Source organism: Musca domestica, unplaced genomic scaffold (assembly GCF_030504385.1).
Source record: "Musca domestica strain aabys unplaced genomic scaffold, Musca_domestica.polishedcontigs.V.1.1 2, whole genome shotgun sequence".
Classification (NCBI taxonomy): Eukaryota; Metazoa; Arthropoda; class Insecta; order Diptera; family Muscidae; genus Musca; species Musca domestica.
Window position 1 is genome coordinate 41,374,803 of NW_026712249.1, and position 23,053 is coordinate 41,397,855.

The 23,053-nt window shown below is 34.2% G+C and overlaps 1 protein-coding gene across 2 annotated transcripts in view; it reads left to right on the top strand.

Annotated features, from left to right (window-relative positions):
* LOC101889562 (furin-like protease 2) overlaps nucleotides 1-23,053 on the top strand; it is a 472,277-nt gene that overhangs the window by 393,347 nt on the left and 55,877 nt on the right. For both annotated transcript variants that reach the window (XM_059122172.1, XM_059122173.1), the window contains exon 6: nucleotides 12,642-12,801. In XM_059122172.1, the coding sequence (XP_058978155.1) occupies nucleotides 12,642-12,801 (160 nt within the window). The remainder of the gene's footprint in view (nucleotides 1-12,641; nucleotides 12,802-23,053) is intronic.

Consider the following 23,053-nt stretch of genomic DNA (forward strand, 5'->3'; position numbering starts at 1 on the left):
GCCAAACGAAAACATTGCTGTATATTTTCAGCTGACCTCTTTGGCAAATAAACACCATAATTTTGTTTGTTTATCAACTGCTGGACAACGAATGTTTTCTCATCGGAGAAAACCAAATTTGGCAGTTCACCACTTTCGGCCAAGCGAAACAACTCTTTAGCTCTTTTGAGACTATTTTCTGTCTGTTGTGGTGTAAGTTCTTGCAATTTTTGGAATTTCAATGGCTTTACCCCGAGCTCATTTTTCAATATTTGCCGAATGAAACAAGCCATTTTTCGGCCACTGCGACGCGGGTTTCGACCAAGTCGCTTCTTTAATTTGCAATTAAACAAGTGGTGAAATGACTGCTAAAATCATAAAAAATACCGAATATAGGGAGGTGCCGTTATATATGTTTTTTCATAGGCCATTACGATATTCAAATACGAAATTTGAAATACTTCCGGTGAATAATGTCGCTAACATCATCAAAATAGGGAATATATGGAGGTAAAGGTCAAGTTGGGACTATACGAAGACCTGGACCTGCATAGGCAATTTTCGGCCATAGATGGTAGTACCAATTAGGATCTTCACATACAAATTCACAAATTTGAAACAATTCCGGAAAAAAATGTCGCTAAAATCATCAAAATATTGAATATATGGAGGTACCGCCATGTGGGGACTGTACGAAGACCTGGGCCTGCATAGGCGATTTTGTGTCATAGACCGTAGTACTCATTTGGAACTTCAAATACCAAAAATTACAATAATTCCGGTGAATAATGTCGCTAAAATTATCAAAGTACCGAAAATAGGGAAGTACCTTCATGTGGGGCATATACCAAAACGTGGACCTTTATAGCCCATTTTAAATATCAATAGTCCTGTAGACTTAAGAAACATTTTGTTAAAATTTTATCAACCTACTTAATTTCATTCGGAAGCTAGTGTGATTTCCACAGATGGACGGATATCGCAAAATCGACATCGAATTTTATGCTGATCAAGAATACTTTTTGTGGTCTAAGATTTTTATATGAAGGTGTTACAAACGGAATGAAAAATTTAATAAACCCTCCATTCTATGGTGAAGGTTTAAAACAGGTACCAAAAAAAAAAAAAAAAAAAACATTCACATTTTTATTAAAGGAAAAGGGCAATATATTCTCAAAAAATTAAGTCCAGTAGGATCCACATTATTTAAGAGAAATTTTCACATTAAGAAATACAAATGAGATACGAGTTTTGATCAAAGGAAATGATCTTGTTTGTCATAAAGACGGACCCATATTTGTTGATGAATATTTGTTGTTAGGAAATTCGGCCCAATAGCATCTAAATTTTTTTAGAGGAAAGGGCACGTTGTGTTACGTAAATAAACCTAATACTTTTTAAAATCGTAATAGGTCATATAGTATCCACGTTCTATAAAAATATAATATTAAAAGAATAAGAATCCACAGATCCACTTTTTAATATTTATATGATTCATATAATTTGTAAGAAAAGTCTAAAAATTGGCCACAATTTCAGTATAAAAATAAATACAGGTTATAACAAATTAGAAATACGAACAAATGTTTCAAGTGAACATAGGTAGACATTCAATTAGAGGGGTATATAGGAAAACTTATACGGAATATATTTCATGAAAATGAATTATTGGAAAAAAATGATAAAAAAAATATATACAATTTCTTTAAAGTATCTGAGAATATTTTTTTATTGAAAATTTTTTTTGACTGGAAACCGCCATATCTATTTCTTTGGTCATTTTTAATTTGTTTTATATATTTATTAAAAAAAATGTATCATATATTTTACCACTTAAATCCAAATATTTCTTTCGTATTGCTTTAAGAGGTCTTGCAATGTATTTTGAAAACAAAACTAAATCTCCACTTTTATTTCTTTTCAATTGCAACAAAATCCTTAAAAAATCCACTCCAGTGTGTCCAGCAGTAGAGTATAAAACAAAATTTAAAAATAAATAAAAAACAAAAACTTTAAATATCAACATGAGAATTTTTCGTATAATGTCGATGCTTATGTCAATTGATGTTAACAATTCCCTTGACACTATAACAATCGTTGGTCCTCTTCTTCTTGTTGTTCTCCTTTTACTCATTGTTAGCAATGTTTTGGAATGTCGAAATTTTTTGTGTGTGTGTGTGTGTTTCAGTTTTCAACAACAGCAGCAACAATAACTTCTTCCTTCCTTCCTGTTTAGATTTTTTTGCCTTCTTCCTCTGGCATTTCTATTCTCCATCTAGGGAGTGAACTGAAAAAAAATCGAAAAATTGTCTAAGATAACTTGTAAGACAATTTAATGTTCGAGAAGAGAGAAAAAGAAAAAAAGAATTATTGACACAAATCACAAATGCATAACATAAGCACGTTAAGGAGATTGTTTGCTCTCAATAACGAGTCTAAGGACACAATGTCTTGTGCAAAGAATAACCAATGGTTGCTAAAATAGGGTCATTCTGATTGTTGTTGTTTTTTGTTGTTGCTCTACTGTTTTAAAATATGTTAAATAATGGGGAAGAGATATTCCCATATGATTAGATTCAGACAGATGATTGTGTATTTGTGTTTTTTGAGTGTTTTTTTTTTTTTTTTTTGATGTTTGGGTACTTTTATTTGTTGGAACTGAAGGGGGCTGTTGGAGACCTATATTTATATTACATTAAAATACCCATTTATTAACTTAATATATGATTCCCCGCTTCACTTGTATAACATTTTATGCCACCAAAATGTGCCTCTTGGATGAAATGGTCTAGTCAAATATCTATGCCTATTTAAATCAAACACAAATATGAACGAAAAATCAAAAATGTTCAAAACAATGAGTGTTTCATATAAAACGAACAGAGAAGCAAATATGATCCAGACTTAATACATGATAGGTACGAACGAACCTTGTCCCCTTCAAAATCGTTATTTTTCTGTCATGTTAAACAGAAAAGTTCATTTTTTTGATATTTACTATTTCTGGGTCTTTTGTTGGCACACATTCATCATAGATGTGTACTTCTGATGTGTAAATGGACAATATTAGTCCACACCTTCTATTACCAAAATGTCTTCATTTTGAAAAATTATAAGAAATCAGCTAGTCAAGCGTGGAAATGGAATATATCCCTGCTCTTTTTTTTTTTTTTTTTGTTTCTCCACACAAAAAAGTCCTACTGAGGGAAGGGAGTACCTCATAAAGTCCAAGTTTGATGCATTTAGATTATACCTTATATATACTTTTGAGTGCGATTGAGGCGCTGGGAAAATGTAGCAATAAAAAATAAATGTTCTAAAATTAAATATTTCCCAGCCGGCATAAAATATCACATGTGAAGAATTCGGTGATCTTGTGCGCTGATGCATACGATAATGTGAGAGATAATAAAGGTTATGACCCACATGCACATATATCGATGCACTCAGTAGATGCACAAGACCACTTGAATGCGATCTCAAGCAGCCCAGCAATGTTCTCCATTCAATATTAGAATAGATAAGGACTATTGTGTGGCTGCGTCTAGGTTAAGTTAGATTACTTTCAGTAGTACGTAAGGAACATATTTTAGAAATAAAATCAGAATTGAATCAACAGCCAAACCAGTCGGTTGGTTTTCTTTTCTCACTCAAAACATTGATCCTCCGAGCAGGATCCGAATAAAGAAAAGAGTTGACAATCGATGACTATAGAAGACTCTATTCTCCTTTACATTTGGTCCTTCGAGCCGGATCCAAATAAAGAATAGAGTTGACAATCGAAGAGGGAGATTGGACTCTATTCTCATTTCCACCTTCTTTAACACAATTATGTGAAATCTATGTCCGATTTACTTCAGGCCACACCTATTAATTTTCTACCTCCCTCGCCCAAAAAAACTAATATTTGCAAACCGTACCACTTGAAATAGGTGAAATAAGTTCTTGATTTAAAAAAATCCGCCTATGAATATTTATATAAATTTTAGACCATATGTAAAAATGGGACAAGTAAGTCTACTTCATTAGTAACACCCTCAACATCTTAAAATTGACATATTCTATTTTCATATTAAATGTGTACTTCTAAAAGAAAGGGCTTCAAAAATACCAAAACTTGTAAAGAAAAATTTTTGGAAAATTCTAAATGCCGTATGAGGCTATGCATTAGGCTCGATTTATTCGAACCTCCGAAAATCATAATATGTATTGTTATAAATTTTTGGTCAATATGTAGTAAAACTTGACAATATAGACCCATTTATTCTGCAACTTCCTCCTCAAATGCCAAAATTGAAATCAACAAGATTGACTTTAAATAAGGACAAAATTTTCGATTTAAATAAATTTTTGCTCACCTTAAAATTAAACCAAAATTGAGAAGGACCACAAACCAGAAATTGTATGTTGTTCTATACGTCGTAAAGTTCAAGATAGAGATTTCAAATTGGATACAGATATATGGGTTACATATAATAATTTGTACCAAATGTGTTCGGACACGTTTTGGTACATCCCCATAGAATGGTCTACCCCGAATTCAAGTATTTTTTACATTTTAGCCATATTTTTCATTTTATTTTCTCCAAATTTTGGTAACTTGAGTCCTTTGTAAGAAGAAACCACCCTTGTAAAAAATGATCAATATAGGTCCCAAGGTGTTGGTTTAACCCTCATATAACGTCATCCCCTAATTTAAGCTATTTCCGAAGCCTTGGCTATATATTTCATTTTATTTGGCCCATAGTTGGCATTTGGGTTTGTAGGGGGTTAAAAAACCTCTGCGCAGAAAATTTTCGATGTAGGTCAATGTTTCGTAGTACCGCCTATATAGAAACCTCCTCATTTTACCTCCTTCCAGGATCTTGAACACATTTTCCAATCGAATTGTCTAAAAATTTGTTTTATGCCACTTTAGGGATAAAGAACATCTTACACAAACATTTCAACATAGGTATATATTTTGGTATAGTCCACACATAAGGATGCCGTCCAAGTCCATGTCCTAAACCAATATTGTCTGGGGGTTGAGCAATTCTAAATGAAGGTAATCTTAGAGAATAAATACAGCGAAACCCTCAAATCCACTTGGAATTCTTAGACTATTTTTTTCTTATTTTATGGTATAGTCGTATCGGTATAGACGTATCTCTCAAGTATAGGTTACCAACCGATATTTTCTCTGGCCTAAATACAAATCTGTGTGGAAAATCGTAAGATAGGTCTTTCGTTTGTGAAAGATTTTTGTTCAACTATTTTTTTATGGGGGCCTATAAGTATGATATGATTAACGGCTTTTTTTAATTATATATTTTTTATTATATTTATAATGTCCACTGAAAATCGTAAAGATCCTCTCCACATTAAACTATGCGTCATACAATCGAAAAACAGAATTGAATTAATTCGACAGAAATTGATATTTAACTATTTGAAACAAATATCTTAACCAAAAAGTGGACTTTTTGTCGAAGATAAAAGTTTACAAAGTGTAAACGCCGATTTTTGCATTCGACTTTATATCTGTAGATGTTAAACAATTTTTACATTTTCAGAAAATTTTGTTGTTGGAAGTCGGAAAATTTAGGTTATATTAAAAGTACTGGTTCAAAAAGAGACGTTGGCTTTCACAAATAAAAAATGTTCCCCTTGTGACCCTCAGAGTCATAGCTGCAAATCTAATTATAAGATCATTTCATTTTCAAGAATTGCCACTCACCACAAGAAAAAAGTCTACCTTCACTCCATTTACGGACTACAATGTTTATAATTCACATTTCTTGGGTTGCGAACTTTTTTGTTTTGTGTGGAAATTTCAAAACTTATTTTTCCATTAATTCATTAAAAAGTTTTATGTTGGTGTCTTGGAAAATACCAACTACCGTATCCTGCAGACGAACGACACACATATACAAGCTAATACAAAGACACACACACTCACTCATGCATTCCTCTCTGCACAGGCTCAAACGAGCAAAGAAATATGTGTCATGCCCAGTAGCATTCAAAATTGCATAGCTAAGAAATGTTGAGGGGGCGGCTGGAGAAAAAGTTTCATGCTGCCACTGCAATGGCAATGGCTGGCTTCCTTTGTCATTTTCCCCATGAGTTTTTCCATCTCTTTTTGCTGTTGAATTTTCGAGACATGTGAATATGAAAATTAGTTTATAAAACTTTGACATCAAATGAAATTATTAAACATTCAGGCAGTCAGTCAGCATTATTATGACATTGTTGTCATTATATTTGTGATTATTGTGCCACCAACAATGTTGTAATCATCATCTTGGTGATGATGAGGGAAATTTTTTCGGATGGTGATAATGATGACTTAGATATAAATTGAGGTTCTTCATATTCTTTCACATGCAACTGTTAGGAAACTCCTAGATACAATCATACCCTCTATAAAATATCTTACCCCTTTGCTCTCTCTCTCTCTTTCACCCTTCTTTCATATGTGATAGAATTCCAGCACACATGTGTTCAAAATTGCCAGGATAAAAATATTTATAATTTCCATAAATTTATTGGATTTTTGTTTTTCATTTTCTATTTTCTATTTTTTTATTTTTAAACTTCGAATTCCCATAAAATATGGCACAGTTCTGTCTTTTTATTCTACTTCCATGTTATTTCGATTATTTATTATAAAAATATGAAATAAATTTTTTCTGTGTGTGTCGGTATCATTTCAATTCAATTCTGGCAAAAACGAAGAAGGAAAAACTCAACTAGAAATAACAAAAAAAAAAAAAAAAAACGAAACAAAGACTCAACAACAAAGACCAACCTCACTTTATTTACGGCCATAAACTGTTAAAGCATTGGGAAATAACATAACAATTTGATATATTTTTTCGTTTTTGTTTTCCTTTTGCTCTTTTTGTTTTGATGGCAAAAGTCATATGAGAAATCGATTTGTGGTCATTTGAGGAGGGGTATTGAAAATCAGGAAAACGTAAACTGTTTATATGGGAGACTTCCACTATTTGCAGGTCTTTTGAGGAGACCTCAAAGAGGACTGTCTACAGATGACTATAAGAGGTCTTCTCTCTGTGAAAGTTTTCCGAAAGGTCTTCTTTCTACGGCGATCCCTAAAAAGGAATTTTGTCACCAAGTATCCTGTCTGCAGATGACTGTAAAATGACTTCTCTCAAAAGTTAGCCTTCTAAGAATCTTTTTTCCTAGAATACCTTTAAAGACCCTTGTGTAACATTGCATATTTATAAGGATTCATTTTCTCTCCATGGATGACCTTCCACAAGCCTTAAAAATTGGTCTATTGATATAAGATCATCAAATTGTAATGTGTCTTCAAACGGTCTCAATATAAAAAGTATTTGAGAGAATTTTTCCTCCATAAAAACATTTAAAAAGACTTTTCATCAATGAAAACTCTTAGAAGGTCTTCTCTCAATAGAAGATGCCTTCTCACATTTGAAAATTCTATCAATAGAAGTTCTCTCAAAGTTCTTCTCCTAATGGAAGAACTTCAAATGACATTTCTCTGTAGAAACCCTCTAGAAGACCTCGTCTTTCCTCAGAAGACCTTCGAAGGATCTTCTATATTTCGAAAACATTAAAAAAATTCTATTATTTAAAAATAGGTTTAAAAAATCCTCTCTTCTCTTGATTGAAGACATACAACAGATCTTCTGCGTATAGAAGCATCTAAACAATTTGAAAATTTGTTCAAGGAAAAAGGAAATTCTCCTAAAAGTTATTCTCTTAATGGAAGAACATCAAAATATCTTTCTCAATAGAAAACCTTAAGAAGACTTCTAAAGGTCTTCTCTCATCAGAAGATCTTCGAATGATCGTCTATATTTCGAAAACCTTAAAAAATGTTTCTGTATTTAAAACAGTTTTAAAAGTTCCTCATTTTTTCTCAACTAAAGACCTATAACAGATCTTCTGTATATTGACGTTTAAAACGATTTTTCGTCTAAAGAATACCTTTAAAAGATTTTTCGTCTATTGAATACCTTTAAAAGATCTGAATTTTTTAGAAGAAATTTAAAATGTCTTCCGTTTTTAGAAGACCTTATCTTTGAAATATACCTGCAAAAAATATGTAGTCTGTGGTAGATTTTCAAAAATATATTCTTTTTATAGAAGGTCTTTCGAAACTCTTCTCTCGTCTTCTGTGTAGAAAATGCCTCCTGATGATCATCTGTATATAAAATACTTGTAAACTAGTCTCGAAAATTCTTTTTTCTGTTGGTAGACCTCCGAAGTGTATTTTATTTGTCTAAAACCTTTAAAAGGTATTTTATTCATGGAAGACTCCCTCATAGTTTGAGAAGACCTCTTAAACATCTAATATTTATTGAAGTCTTGTAAAAGCTTTTCAATTCCCATAATCCAAAAATATATTTTATTTTTTTAACATCTCCAAAATACTATCTACCTATAAAAGGCCTCCTGAACATCTCCTGCCGAAGATAGGACCTCTAAAACTTTTTCTATTTATGGACGTCCTCCTAATAATTAGGACGTCCTCCATAATTCTAAAATACTTATATTTTTAACATCTCTACATACTGTCTACCTATAAAAGACCTCTCAAACATCTCCTGCTCAAAAGAGAACATTTATGGAAGTCCTGGAAGAGGTCTTATATTTTTATAATCCTAAAACATCTTCACAATATTGCCTACTTATAAAAGGCATCTTAAATATCCCCTTCTGAAAAAGGACATCTAAAACATACATTTATGGAAGGTCTTCAATTTTTATAATCCTAAAAAATGTTTTTTTACAGCTCCTGCTGAAAACCTATAAAAAATTATGTCTTAGAAAGACTTTTCAAATATGTTCCTATAAATAGATTTTTTTAATTTCCTCCATATTTAAATTAATCTTGCAATTTCATTCGATTTTTTCTTTGGCTCCTTTCAAATAACCCTATACAATACAATGCCATTTCCTCTACTTTGTGTGTTTGGCCCCAAAAATATTGGAAACAAATGCTCTTTGGCTACACATTTAGCAGACAAATAACAATTTTTATAACTACATTACTTGGGGCGTTATCCTTCACAATTGTTTGGAATGGAGTGGTGACCTCCTCAGCGCCTTCCCCCACCGCATTTGGTATTGTTTAACCTTTTTGCCGATTGGACGATTGTTTGAAGTTCTCTGGCTAAATTGGGCCACAAACAAACAAGTCATACAGCCAGCTAGCCAGCCATGCAGCAGCTATACATTTAGTAATATGGCGGCGGCGTTTTGGGATTGTTGTTGCTTTGCCATACTCAATGCATGATGATAAATTGAAAACAATTGAAAATTCAATTTCGATTATTGAACATTTTTGTAATGGGAGTTTAACGGAACAAAAAAAAATACAAAAACAAACAAATAATATTTGAGTTATATCATAAAAGTTGTTAGAGTTTCCAGTCTGGTTATGAGGTATGGCATTTTTTTTTCATTTGCCAAAAGCCAAAAAAATTAAATTATGTTCTGAAAATTGTTATGGGGTCCCACCAAGTGGTGGAATTCCTGTGTGGACTACTTGCTGGACATTATTTATTAAATGGACATATGAAAACAAAAATAGTAAACTATTTTAAAGAATTTCGGTTGATATGGCTTCATGATAACAAAATATTCCTTTCCAGTAACAAATACTTCAATACCTTATCCTTTCATTTCCATAACATTTTATGGAACTTTATTCAAAATATATTTCTCAATAATGTCCATACTAGTAATGAGAATTCCCATTGCTGTTCCCATTTCATTTATTAAATTCCTATAAAAGATTAATAATTTAATGTGTTATTAAACACTCTTTTGTATTAAGATGCGGGGCTTTGCTGCATCAGGGATTGTATGTGTGTGTGTGTGCTTTGGTGAGTGTGTGTATGTGTGAGGCTTTGTGTGCAAAAGTTTAATTTTTATTAATTATATGTCATTTTATAGCATATCCATTAACATATGTAAACAAAAAAGTCCATATGTGTACATACGCTTGCTCTCGATCTCTTTAAATGAGGACAAGTTCGCCAACAACTGCAAAACTATCCATCCTATAAACATGCAGCAGAGAATTGAGTATTGATATGAGGGTGGATATGTTGGAAAATCAATGTCCCAACCAGTTGGAAAGTATTTGAGGGTTTGATGACATATGTATAGAATCAGCATACGGCTTACATTGGTTTGTTTAAGAGCTATTTACACAATATATTGGAGTCATATGTATAGTGATTTTTTTACATTTTATGTGTTGTAATGCTACATAGCATACTTTACGCAGCTCACAGCAATTTTAAAATATAATTCTTTTACTGAACAATTTCATATGGCGTACATCTCCAATATTTATACAGCTTTTAAAACTTAGATCTAAAAATGCTTAAAATGTGGGAAAAGTCATTTACACATGACTGCTTCATGATCAACATGATTTAAAGCACTGTGTTACAAAAAAAAAAAAAAAAAAAAAAAAAAATAGTCACAGAAGAACCCCAGTAGATTATTCGACGATTTAAAGTATTTATGATCTAGCAAAATGTACGCCCTTGGAGTGGGTATATGCTACCTTACATAATTCCGAAATAAGTATTGTCATATTTTCAATCAAATATTTTATATATTTTTTTTAAATGTTGTCCGTGTTTTAGATTTAACCTAACGTCGCTCTAGGTCTAGTATTGATAAAATGGAGGCAAAGGTTGAAGAAAATCAGAAAGTACTTCATTTTCTTTGCGAATTAGCGCTGCATGATATTCAGTATTTTGTTAATTTTAGCGACATTTTTAAACTCTAGAAACCAACAGCGACCTCAAAATCAAAAATCAGAATTTTCGGATATATACCTTCAGCCACTACCAAATTTAGTAACATTTATCATGCATATCCAAATAAAGTACATCTATTCATTCTAGATTCCAACCGTAATACAAAATTAGTACCATTTACTTTTTTTCGTACTAATATAAAACGTATTCCCAAATCCATCGCCATGTCTCAATTCCAGATACAAAAGATACTCCAATATCAAATTTTAAAATTTCAGCCCAATCCATCCTTTTCATACAATTATAGTACAAACCACCTCCATATTTTAACCATAGACACAAAAAGTGACATTTTTTACTAAAATTTAGGATTCCATTACCGAATTTAGTGCAAGTTAGTATTTTTGGTATAAATATAGGAAATAAAGTACCATTCGGTACTTTTCGTACAACTGTAGTTAACATTTCCGAAAGCACCTCCATATGTTCAGGCTACACATGAACAGCGAAAAAGTAGCAAAATTTATATGTGAAGCACTATTTCTTCACCCAACACAAATATTGTGCCAAATGTACTACTATTTAGTACTTTTTGTGGACTTGTAGTGCATTTTTCCAAAGTCACATCTTTATTACAAACCTACCGCTAACAGGGATCCCAATACAAATTTCCAGTTTCATACGCTCATCGTACTCCAAACTTTTCCAAATTTAGTACACTTTAGTACAGTTAGCACACTTTCCCAAACCAACTTCATATATAAAACTTACTTTCCGACCTTAATTCTCATACCAAATTTCTCTATCCGTTCACATAATACCAAATGGCACCATTTTAGAAATTTAGAAGCGTTTTAGAACTTTTCGTAACCTTTCGAATTTCCAAAATCCCTATGGTACATCTATCCAGCACTCCATCAGTGACTCTCGAGCTTTTTCCATTTGTCCAATCGAAAGTATTAAATTTTTAGTATACTTAAGTTTTTTCGTACCCTTTAAGAACGAGTTCCATGGTACTAATTCCAGAACGCCTACTCACCAAACCTGAAACTCGTGGAAAATTTCAGGCCTTCAGCTTCACCCGTTTCTTAGGGGCCTAAATTTGAGTTCTTGTTACGATCATTAATTGCTGTCTAACTTTACGGTCCGTACTTTTGTAAACTTTTAGCAGCAGCGCCTTGGATTCGTATAGACCTGTACAAAACTAGTTCAATCAAAGGAACTAGTTTCTTATCTCGTATAAGTAATATGAAATGTATGAAATCACTCATACGTTTAAGAACTGGTATACTGAACTATAATAGAGATTGGCACAACTCTACTTTTGTAGGCGGACGTAAACTCTCTGTGCCGCTCGGTACTAATTACTTGGTATGATTAACCTCTAATATAGGAACGACTTATTATTTTTAGTTTCATTGTAATACAAAGGGTATGAGGTTGTCATTACTAGTGATGCTGTAAAGGGAACATATTTTTTCTGGATAAAATAACTAAAATTTACCCTGAAATCCTACAAAAGAAGAAAACCCTTTGTATGGTTTTCTTCTTTCGTATCTTGTAATCTTTATCTTGTTAATCTATAAAAATCTAATTAAAGGGAATTTAACTGAAAAAAACCTGGGAACATCTCATTTTATAGGAGCCCCTTAAAGAATTTCTCTTCATAGAACTCCTATTAAGATTTTTTGGATTTTTCTTGCTTTTCTTCTTCTCGCCCCAATATACCTTGCAATAACTCTACATACATATATTTATCGACATATATATTTATATATTCATACACATACATTCCAAATTGGTATGTGTGAGTGTGTCCGTATTTACGCATGCAAGTTTGTGTGCACATTTTAACATTATCTCATGGCATCGGCATCATCGTTATTTGTGTTTTTTTGTATTCCACAGGATCCAGATGCATCATTTGACATTAACGGCAATGATTCGGATCCAACACCGCAAGATAATGGCGATAACAAGCATGGCACCAGATGTGCTGGTGAAGTGGCCGGTGTGGCTTTCAATAATTACTGTGGTGTAGGTGTTGCCTACAATGCCAGTATTGGTGGTAAGTAAAAAAATATTCACGCATATACAAACAAATGCGTTTTATAGTGCATTTTAAATATAATATACGAATATTTGTAATTTTATATATATTTATGTAGGCACTTTTTTTAATTTCCATTACAATATTTGAAATATTACGAACGAGAATACGCACGGTGATTATGGAAATTAATTAAAGTAAATTCATTTATTTTGTGTTATTTTTGTTAATATGTCGATTATTTTTTGTGAGTGTGTGTCAACTTTATGTACTTGGCTGTATTAAAATTACAAAATTTGTGTGTGGAGATTTTAAGAGGATTGAATTTTAAATAATATTTCACAGAAGAAATTGAAATTTTATTTTCTATCCAAGAAATGTGTGCTTTTTACCCACAGCCATATGGTTACAGAGGATACGGCCAAAACGTGCCTCATCGAAATAACGATTTTAGAGTCTAGGTCTCTTTGACCCCTTTTCAGGACATATGGAGTCGATCTAGGGGTATCCGTCCATCCGCCTGTCTGTCGGGGCTGCTGTGCACGATAACGCTCGAAGGGATTTGATCCAAACAGTACATCGTATTACTATTATCAAACTTAGTTCGAAAATGGCCAATATCGGCACACTCTTCCTGATCAATATTTTTAAAGAAAATAATGTACCTCATAGAACAAGAAAGAGTCATCCGATTTTGTTCAAATTTCGCAAATCCTAATATTTTTTCAGTGCTAGGTCGTATGCTAGTAAGGACAATATCAATTCACTCCATCGAGTCAATATTTTGAATAATCATATCTCGCAAGGGGTCAATATTTTGAATAATCATATCTCTTACAAAATGTGAAATAAGAGTCTGATTGTCTTCAAATTTCACTTATACTAATATTTATAGTAACACAAAATCAGGTGTGAAGATGGAATATATCGGACCATTCCTTCTGGTACCTCCCCCACAACGGGTCAAAATTTTAAATATCCATAAAGCTCATAAAACACGAACTCAAAATCCGATTCCATTCAGACTTGGCACATCTCAATATTTCTATCAAAACAAGATCTGTTAGAAAAATGGATCCATTCCTTCCGGCACCTCCACCACAAAAAATCAAACTTTTGAATAACCAAAACGTTTATAAAATCCGAAACAAACATCATGTTCTCTTCATATTTCACACATCCCATTATTTCTACGAGCACAAGATCTGCTTTGAAGATGGGATATATCGTTCCACTCCTTCCATACTTCCCCATAAAGGGTCATCATTTTGAATATCCATGAAGGTCATAAACGCAAAATTAACATCCGATTTCATTCAAACTCGGTACATCTCAATATTTCTATAAACACAAAATCTGTTATAAGGATGGTAGAGATCGGACCCTTTCTTCTGGCACCTCATGTCCATAGAAGACAATATTGGCCCATTCCTTCGGAACCCACTCCGTAGAGGGCCAACAATTTGAATAGGCATAACAGAAGTCAAAATATATTTTATTAATAGAACATTGGATGAGGGTATACATTGGAGCCGATTTAAGGATGTTCGTCTTTCTGTCTATCTCTCAACCTGTCCGTCTCTCTGTCTGTTGAAATCCCGATACAGCTCAAATTATTTGACGTAGAACTTTAAAATTTGGCAACGTTATTTGCTTCGTATCAAGGATTGTTGGAATTTAAAATAAGATGTATCGGTCCACGTTTTGGGATAGCCTCAATATAACGGTACCTCCCGTATTTGTTCTTCGTTAAGTGTTCTAGCTCTAGTGACAGAACATTGTACATAATATAGGTCCACGTTTTCGTATAGACCCCCAATGTTCCCCCAGGCCGAACAGTGTATCCGTTTTTGTATAGCGGCCATATAGGGGTACCTCCCGATATTCGGTATTTTGATGATTTTTGTCACATTTTTCAACGGATTTGTCAAAAATAAAGGAATTTGTAGGTTGTAATGGGTTTTAGATCCGGTGGCGGAACATTGTATACATAGGTTCACGTTTTCGTATAGCCTTCATATAGGGGTACCTTCCAATATTCGGTATTTTGATGATTGTTGCACATTTTTCAACGGATTTGTCTAAAAATTGGTATTTGTAGTTCGTAATCGGTTCTAGCTCCGATGGGTTCTCCGGTGGCGGAACATGGAATATCTAGGTCCGCGTTTTCCTATAGCCCTAATATAAGGGTACTTCCGATATTCGGTATTTTGATGATTTTTGCCAAATTTTTCAATGGATTTTTCTAAAAATTGGTATTTGTAGTTCGTTATGGGTTCTAGCTCCAGTGGCGGAACATTAAATATCCAGGTCCACGTTTTCGTATAGCCCTCATATAAGGGTACTTCCGATATGCGGTATTTTTATGATTTTTGCTACATTTTTCAAGGGATTTGTCGAAGAAAAGGTATTTGTAGGTTGTAATGGCTTCTAGCTCCGATGGAGGAATATTGTACGTATAGGTGCATGTTCTCGTATGGCCGTCGTATAACGGTACCTCCTGATATTAGGTTTCACCCACATTTGCAAAAAATTCGTATTTGTAATTCGTAATGGCTTCTAGCTCCGGTGGGAGAACATTGAATACCTAGGTCCACGTTTTCCTATAGCGCATATATAACGACACCATCGGATATTAGACATTTTGACAATTTAAGCCACGTTTTCTAATAGATTTGTGTAAAATTTGGCATTTGTACTTCACAATTTGTTCTACAACCGGCGTCAGAACATTGTCCATATTAATCCTAGTCATCCTTACCCATGTGTAATTATGTAAAATTTGGTATTTAATGCTCGAAGTAGATTACAATCGTTGTAGTATAAAATTGTCTATAAAGGCTCCCGTTTTAGTAGTTTTAGTATGACCCCCATATAACGACTTCGATCATTCTCCTACCAATATTACTGGAGTTTGTTATTATTTTTTTTTTAAACCATTTGTTATTTATTTTTGAAATTTCAATTAAACACCTTATTTATATTCCTATTGGTGACGGGGAATTGTATCTTACAAATAACCCTAATGAGAATTATTATGTTTGTATGAGCTTTTCACAAAGAAAGTTCTGTAAACAAAAAAATAAAGTCCCTCTAGCTCACAGCCAAGAATCTATTTCTGTTTAGAAGGTTCTTTTAAGATCCTGAAAATACCTCTAATATAAAATTCCCGGAAAATAAATATTTTCACAACTACCTCGATATTGCATACCTTACTATCTTGTCATAAAAATTCTATCGAACTTTATATAAGCGGAAACATGCTTATGTATTGATATGCCATGAAGTTTTTAACAGGATATGTTACATAGACTTACATCATGCGATGCATTTATTTGCATGCACACACACACACATATATAGACAGAAATAGAAGAATGTGTTTATGTAAAGTAATTTGAACAAACAACATTCAACTATTTCCAGTTACATACATATACATCTACATACACAAATGTATATACACATGTACATGTCGCATATGCCAACAATGTAAACTCACGCATTTTCTGCATATCAAAATGCTCGTTTATTTTCTCTGTGACGCCACACACACATAATTACAAAAAAGGAAACTGCAACGCATAACAGTGGGCCGATTTTCAAGCAACACACACACTCACAACTACACATTTATCTTGGCCAATGCTCCATTCATGAATACCACACCAACACTCTGCCAGCACAAAACTACTAATACCAACAAAGATGGAACAAAAAACACTATAAATGCCATTCATAGTGGTACGGAAAAGATAACAAACAAGCGAACAAACAATGCCTCCTATTGAGCACTTTTAACAAATGACAAACAATTTATGCACCCACAGAAAAATAGAGCCAGAATTCATTCATTCTGCTAAGCAGAATATGCTTTTGCGATGAGCGAACATCGTACACCAACGTGGGAGGGGAAACAACTCGCACATAACAATACCAAAATTTGTAGCAACAACAAAACTTCACCAAGTGAATTGTTTGGTGTCCTAACAATGGCAATGGTGTTGCCTTGTTGCTGCAGAATGCTGTTGAGGATGATGATGACGACGGCGACAACAAAAAGCATTCCAATAAACCCACTCATCATGAAACAACCTACCATAATGTGCTCGTTGATAAAGTAGGCAGTTGGTTTAAAAATGGAGAGAGAGAAACGCACTTGCAGGTCCTAAATATTTAAAAAAAAAATGAAATACGGTATTTGGCCATCCAATTGTTTTGACATACATATGCATGTGCCTCTGTAAGCAAGGAAACCATTTCTAAGGTGTTCTCTACAGAGTAAATCTTGTCTAAGTGTTCTTTACAAAAAAAAAAAAAAATGATCAAAGAAGACGTTGTGAGTTGACCCTACATGGAAACCTTAAAAGGTCTGCTCTAGGGAAAAAAAACCTTTAAAGTCTCCTCACTCTTGAGGTCAATAACATATGAAAACAAATTAAATCAATAATCGGCCCTCCAACTGCTTCTGTTCTTTGGGCAGAGAAATCCAACGTAAAGTCTCTACAGAACAAAATCTTGTTTAAGTGTTCTCACTAAATAGATAGTTGCATGTCTTCTATACCGACAAGACCTCTCTAAGACTGTAATACAAAGCAGTCGTCGTGAGGTCTGAACTACACAGGAAAACCACTAAGGTCTCCTCTAAAGGGAAAAATAATTGTGAGAAGACCTCTTGTGGTCTGCTCGTCAGATAAAATATGTTCTCTGTAGAGAAGACTTATTGATGTCTTCCATAGAGAAGTCCCCTTGAGGTCTGCTCTGGAGAGAAAGCTTTTTGACCAGAGATCTATTAAGGTCTACTCTACAGCTAAGCCCTCTTGAGGTCTACTATATAAAGAAAACCTCTTGAGATTTGTTATACAGAAAAGGCTTTTTGAGATTTATTCTGTAGAGAAGACTTCTTGAGGTGTGCTTTACCTAGAAGACCTCTTGATGTGTTCTCTATAAAGAATGACTCTTAAGGGCCGCTCTACCAAGAATAGTTCAAGAGGATGTCTTGAGCTCTACTCTTCACTAAGAAGCCCTATTAAGCTTTTCCCTGTACGGATAACATGCCTTGAGCTCTTCTCTGCACGGAGAACAGCCCCTGAGGTCTTCTTTGAAGGGAGAACAGCCATTGAGCTCTTCTCTGAATGGAGAACAGCCATTGAGCTCTTCTCTGTTCGTAAAACAGCCATTGAGCTCTGCTCTCTACGGAGAAGAGCCTTTGAGCTGTCCTCTTTACGGAGTAGTACCCTTAAGATCTTTTCTGTACGGAAAACAGTCCTCGAGCTCTTCTCTGCGCGGAAAACAGCCCTTGAGCTTTTATCTGTGCTGATCAAAGCCCTTAAGCTCTTCTCTGTGCGGAAAAAAGTCGTCGAGGTCTTATCTGTGCGTAGCAGAACCCTGGAGCTCTATGCTGACAAGACTTCTTGAGTACTTCGTTATACGGAAAAGAACTCTTGCGCTCTTCCGTGCCTAAGCTCTTCTTTGAACGAATAAGACCTTATTTTTGTACAGCGAAGACCTCCTCTTTCTCTGTAGGGAGAGGACCTATTGAGCACTTGAATGTACGGAGAATACTTTTTTAAGATATTAAGTCCATAGAGAAAATAGGTTTGGAATACCTTCTCTCCAAAGAACCGATTTGGAACTCTTCTATATAAAGAAGTTGTCTTACAGAAGAACACTTTTTGAGATGTTTTTATATAATATATGCCATAGATAGAAGACTTGGTCTAGCTCTTGTACATATTATGGACCCTTTCGAAGAGGTCTATAGATAGGAGTCTCTTTCTACAACTTTTACAGAAAGGGTCCTGGTTAAAGCCACTTCAACATAATATCTTGTTTGAAGTCTTGCAAATTTGAATGACCCTTCCACGTATAAATAAAAACATATTCTACATTCATGCAGAAAGGAGGAGAGGAGAAGATCCCCATAAGTTCTTTTTTATATATCCATTCAAAAAAATTTTGGTTCAAAAATGTTCATCCCAAAATTTTAACACAGGTTTCCGCATTTTCCCCTTATTCCTCTTTTCTATCAAAACTTCCAAAGGCTTGTGTTATTTCTTATAAAGTTTCACAAGTACCATCAACGTCGTCATAGTGATTATCGACACCGCAACATCACCATCATCCTGCGCATCAGAGACATTGTCGTCGTAGTCGAGCGTTACCAGCACAGCCGCTAAAGTACTTTAAAGAACAACAACAACTGCAGTGGTAGTGCCAGGCAGCAGGAGTAGTGGTAAAATTTCACTAACATCAACGAACGACAACATAACCAACAGTGGAGAGATAGAGCTGTAAGGAGAGGAAAAAGCAACGAACGCTCCGACTAAAGGAAAATGTGTCTCTGTAGTTGTTGTAGACATTAGAGATAATACCACTGGCTTTAAAACCAACAAACAAAGGAAGCCATTGTGTTGCGATGTGGTGGCTTCAAACTGCATTTTTGTATGTTTGCTGGTGTGTGTGTGTGTGTGTGTGAGGAACATTGTGTCTGTGTGAATATACTTCAACTCCACTCCATTGCCGCATGTAATGTGTTATGATGCCAGCCATGAATCTATCTAAAGCCGCCAAAGGATACCTCCAGCCCATTATTGCCTGGCTCATAGCCTCATAGCCTGTGCGCTAAGAACTTTTGATGCAACAGAATACTCGTGGCAAAGCACTAACAACAACAACAACTACTACTACTACCAGCACTTCAGACTACAACAGCAACAATATATAGCAACAGATAAACAAAATTCCATCATAGAGAGAATAGTTAAGGCATAAGAGGCCTGCATAAATGATAGATAATGTGCGTATGTGCTGTGTGTTGTGCATATGAGTGTTACAGTTTATGTTTTGTGTGTGTGTGTGTGTGGTGCATAGTTTTTAATATGATAACCTAAGTATGCGTATATATAATAGACCAATTTGCCATATGTACTTATGTGTGTAGGAATATGTGTAGGAAAGTGTGACTGTATTCCATCAGAGCCAACCATCCATTATGTTGAATTCATTGCTGGCTAGATGATGGCTAATATTTCGGTAGACCAATCTCTCTTTGGTCTTTTCGATTGAGAATAATTAGTTGTAATTATGTTTGTATTGGCATTAATTTCAAAGGTTGTAAGGGATTTACGACATTTTCTGTCCATCACTAAAAGGATATTTATAAATAATTATTTGGAAATAGGAATTCCCAGGAGTAATTCTGTGAATTATTTGCCCATGTTTACATTGGTTTATCACATCTCGCAAAACCTTGTCGTAAATGGATTATTTAATGCAAAGCAAATGTCGGTCAGTTCCAACCTGGAATTTGTATGACTAAATTGATGGAAAAAATTAAACGGCCACTTAATTTTTGAAGAAATCGACCAAAATTAATAAAATATGACTCAATGTAAAAAATCTGAAACAAACCAAATTACTGCCGTTAACAGGACCAAAGCGTGTCCTAAGTGTAAATAGCTCAACTCCAGCAGTTTTAGGGCATTTAGAGTGCTTGAAATTAGACTTAAATATTTTGAGATTCTTTTAGTTTTGGCAACCCTTCGTACGGACAGGACCCTCATAGTAAATTAAATTTCCTTAGCTCTTACAGGTCGCAAAATAATAGTGATTGAACGAAGATTTATATACGACTACTCTAATTTTTGAAGGAATCGACCAAAATTAAAAAAAAAATTGACTCAAAATCGTATTATGTTTGAATGCTTCATTGGAATTGAAAATAGGATATATCAGTCGACGTTTTCGTATATCCAGTACCAAACGGCTCCACCCAATTTTAGGCATTTTTAAGGTTTTGACCACAATTTCCAATGGAACTAGCTCTAATTTGGTGTTTGGGGTTCTCTGTAAAAAAAAATGGAAATTACTAAAAATGTTGTTAGAGCACTCATGTAAAAGTTCTGCACAAATTAAGTTATTTTTTAAGGTTTTGTCGTTAAAAAAGGATATCGGTATATGCTATGTTGTAGACTCCATGTAACTTTTCCGTCCGGGTTTAGGTATTACCGGACTCCCCCATTTAAAGTAGTTACAGGTGCTTGTACGATTTGGTCACTGTAACAGGGTCCCTCAGATGTTCGGTTATTTGAGGAGATTAAAGACATTTTACCATTTTTGCAAATAAAAGTGTCTTCAATTTAAATTTGGAACGGGGACATTTGGACCTATTTCTAATATTTTTATTTCCTACTATGGAGGGTATCAAAAAGTCATCCGACGATGCTTAACGTTTATTTACATTTATATAATAATTTTGACTTGCTTTGCCATGTGGCTCAATCAAGTATCTCTACATGGTTCCACTTAAATTAGCCTTAAACTGAGAGAAGTACAGTGAAATACAGAAAAAATTTGACGTTTGGATGAGGTTCAAAACTGTCACCCTAGCACATCTGTTGTCAAGGGTCATATATAGCTGTAACCAAGCTCATTTGTCAATTCAGATGCATTTGTAATTAAGACCTCAAGATCAGAACCGTGTGAAAATGCAGCACAGAGATCTATTAAGGTTTACTCTAAAGATAAGCCCTCTTGAGGTCTACTATAGAGAGAGAGCCTCTTGAGATTTATTCGACAGAGAAGGCTTTTTGAGATTTGTTCTGTGGAGAAGACTTCTTGAAGTCTACTTTACCTAGAATACCTCTTGATGTGTTGTCTACAGAGAATGCCTCTCTAGCGAGAATAGTTCTAGAGGATGTCTTCAGCTCTACTCTTCACTAAGAGGACCTCTTAAGCTCTTCCCTGTACGGGTAACATGTCTTGAGTTCTTCTCTGTACGGAGAAGAGTCTTTAAGCTCTTCTCTGTACGGAGAATATCATTTGAGCTGTTTTATGTTCGAAGAACAGCGTTTGAGCTCTTCTCCGTTCGTAAAACAGACATTGAGCTTTGCTCTCTATGGAGAACAGCCCTCGAGCTTTTATCTGTGCGGAGCAAAGCCCTTAAGCTCTCTGTGCGGAAAACAGTCCTCGAGCTCTTATTTGTGCCGAGCAAAGCCCTGAAGCTCTATGCTGACAAGACTTCTTGAGTGCTTTATTATACGGAAAATATATCTTGCGCTCTTCCGTGCCTAAGCTCTTCTTTGAGCGAATAAGGCCTTTTTTGTACAGGGAAGATCTCTCCTTTCTCTGTAGGGATAGGACCTATTGACCTCTTGAGCACTTGAATGTTCGGATAATACTTTTTTTAAGATATTAAGTCCATAGATAAAATAGGTTTGGAATACCTTCTCTCCAAAGAACCGATTTGGAACTCTTCTATATAAAGAAGTAATCTTACAAAGGAACACTTTTTAGCCCTTGTACATATTATAGACCCTTACGAGGAGGTCTATAGATAGGAGTCTCTTTCTATAACATCTACACATAAATGGTACACATAAATTTTTACTAAATCGATAAAATCTGAAACAAACCAAGTCACTGCCGTTAACACGACCAAAGCGTGTCCGAAGTGTAAATAGCTCAACTCCAGTAGATTTAGGGCATCTAGTGTGCTTAAAATAAGGCTTTAATATTTTGAGATTCTTTTAGTTTTGGCAACCCTTTGTAAGGGGTTGATATAGTAGTAAGGCACGAATTATTGAATATTTTCAAATGGCCATACCTCATTAAATATTGAGATTGAATTAGTCAATATCTTAAAATGGCCATAACTCCTTAAATATTAAGTTTAGAGCGTTTTTAGCTATTATTTGTGAACAGTTTTTAAGGCATGAAGTTTGGATATTCAATATATACCATGAAAAATATCATCAATTTTCCTTAATAAAAAACCTAGATTATTTCCAGTCTAGAGTTGTGGACAATTTTGGTAGAACTCATTTGTAGATTTTGAATTCCTCATGCAAAAAATTCTTTTTTAATACCATCCCTGGAGGGTACATTCCCTTGAATTTTCCGTTTCCAAAGGAAAAGTTTCAATCCCATCCTGGAAATATTGAGTTCATATGCATCGGAAGGATATTTGTTTTCCACATCCAAACCTTTTCGCAACCTTGAAAATTTTTAGCTGATCTTTTTCACATTAAAAATGTTTAAAAACAAAATTTACATGATTTTCCATTTAAAAATTAAGACTGCCTTACAAAAAAAAAAAAGTCAGACATATCCAATCGCAAAAAATAACATCGAAAATACATAAAAAGTAGCTCAAGCTAAAGAATATGGCTAAAGTCATGTAATTTGTTTGCCAACAACAGGACACATATGTATATGTGTTTATATACCCTAAGAGCGCCACTACAGTACAAAGTTATCTTAAATGAAA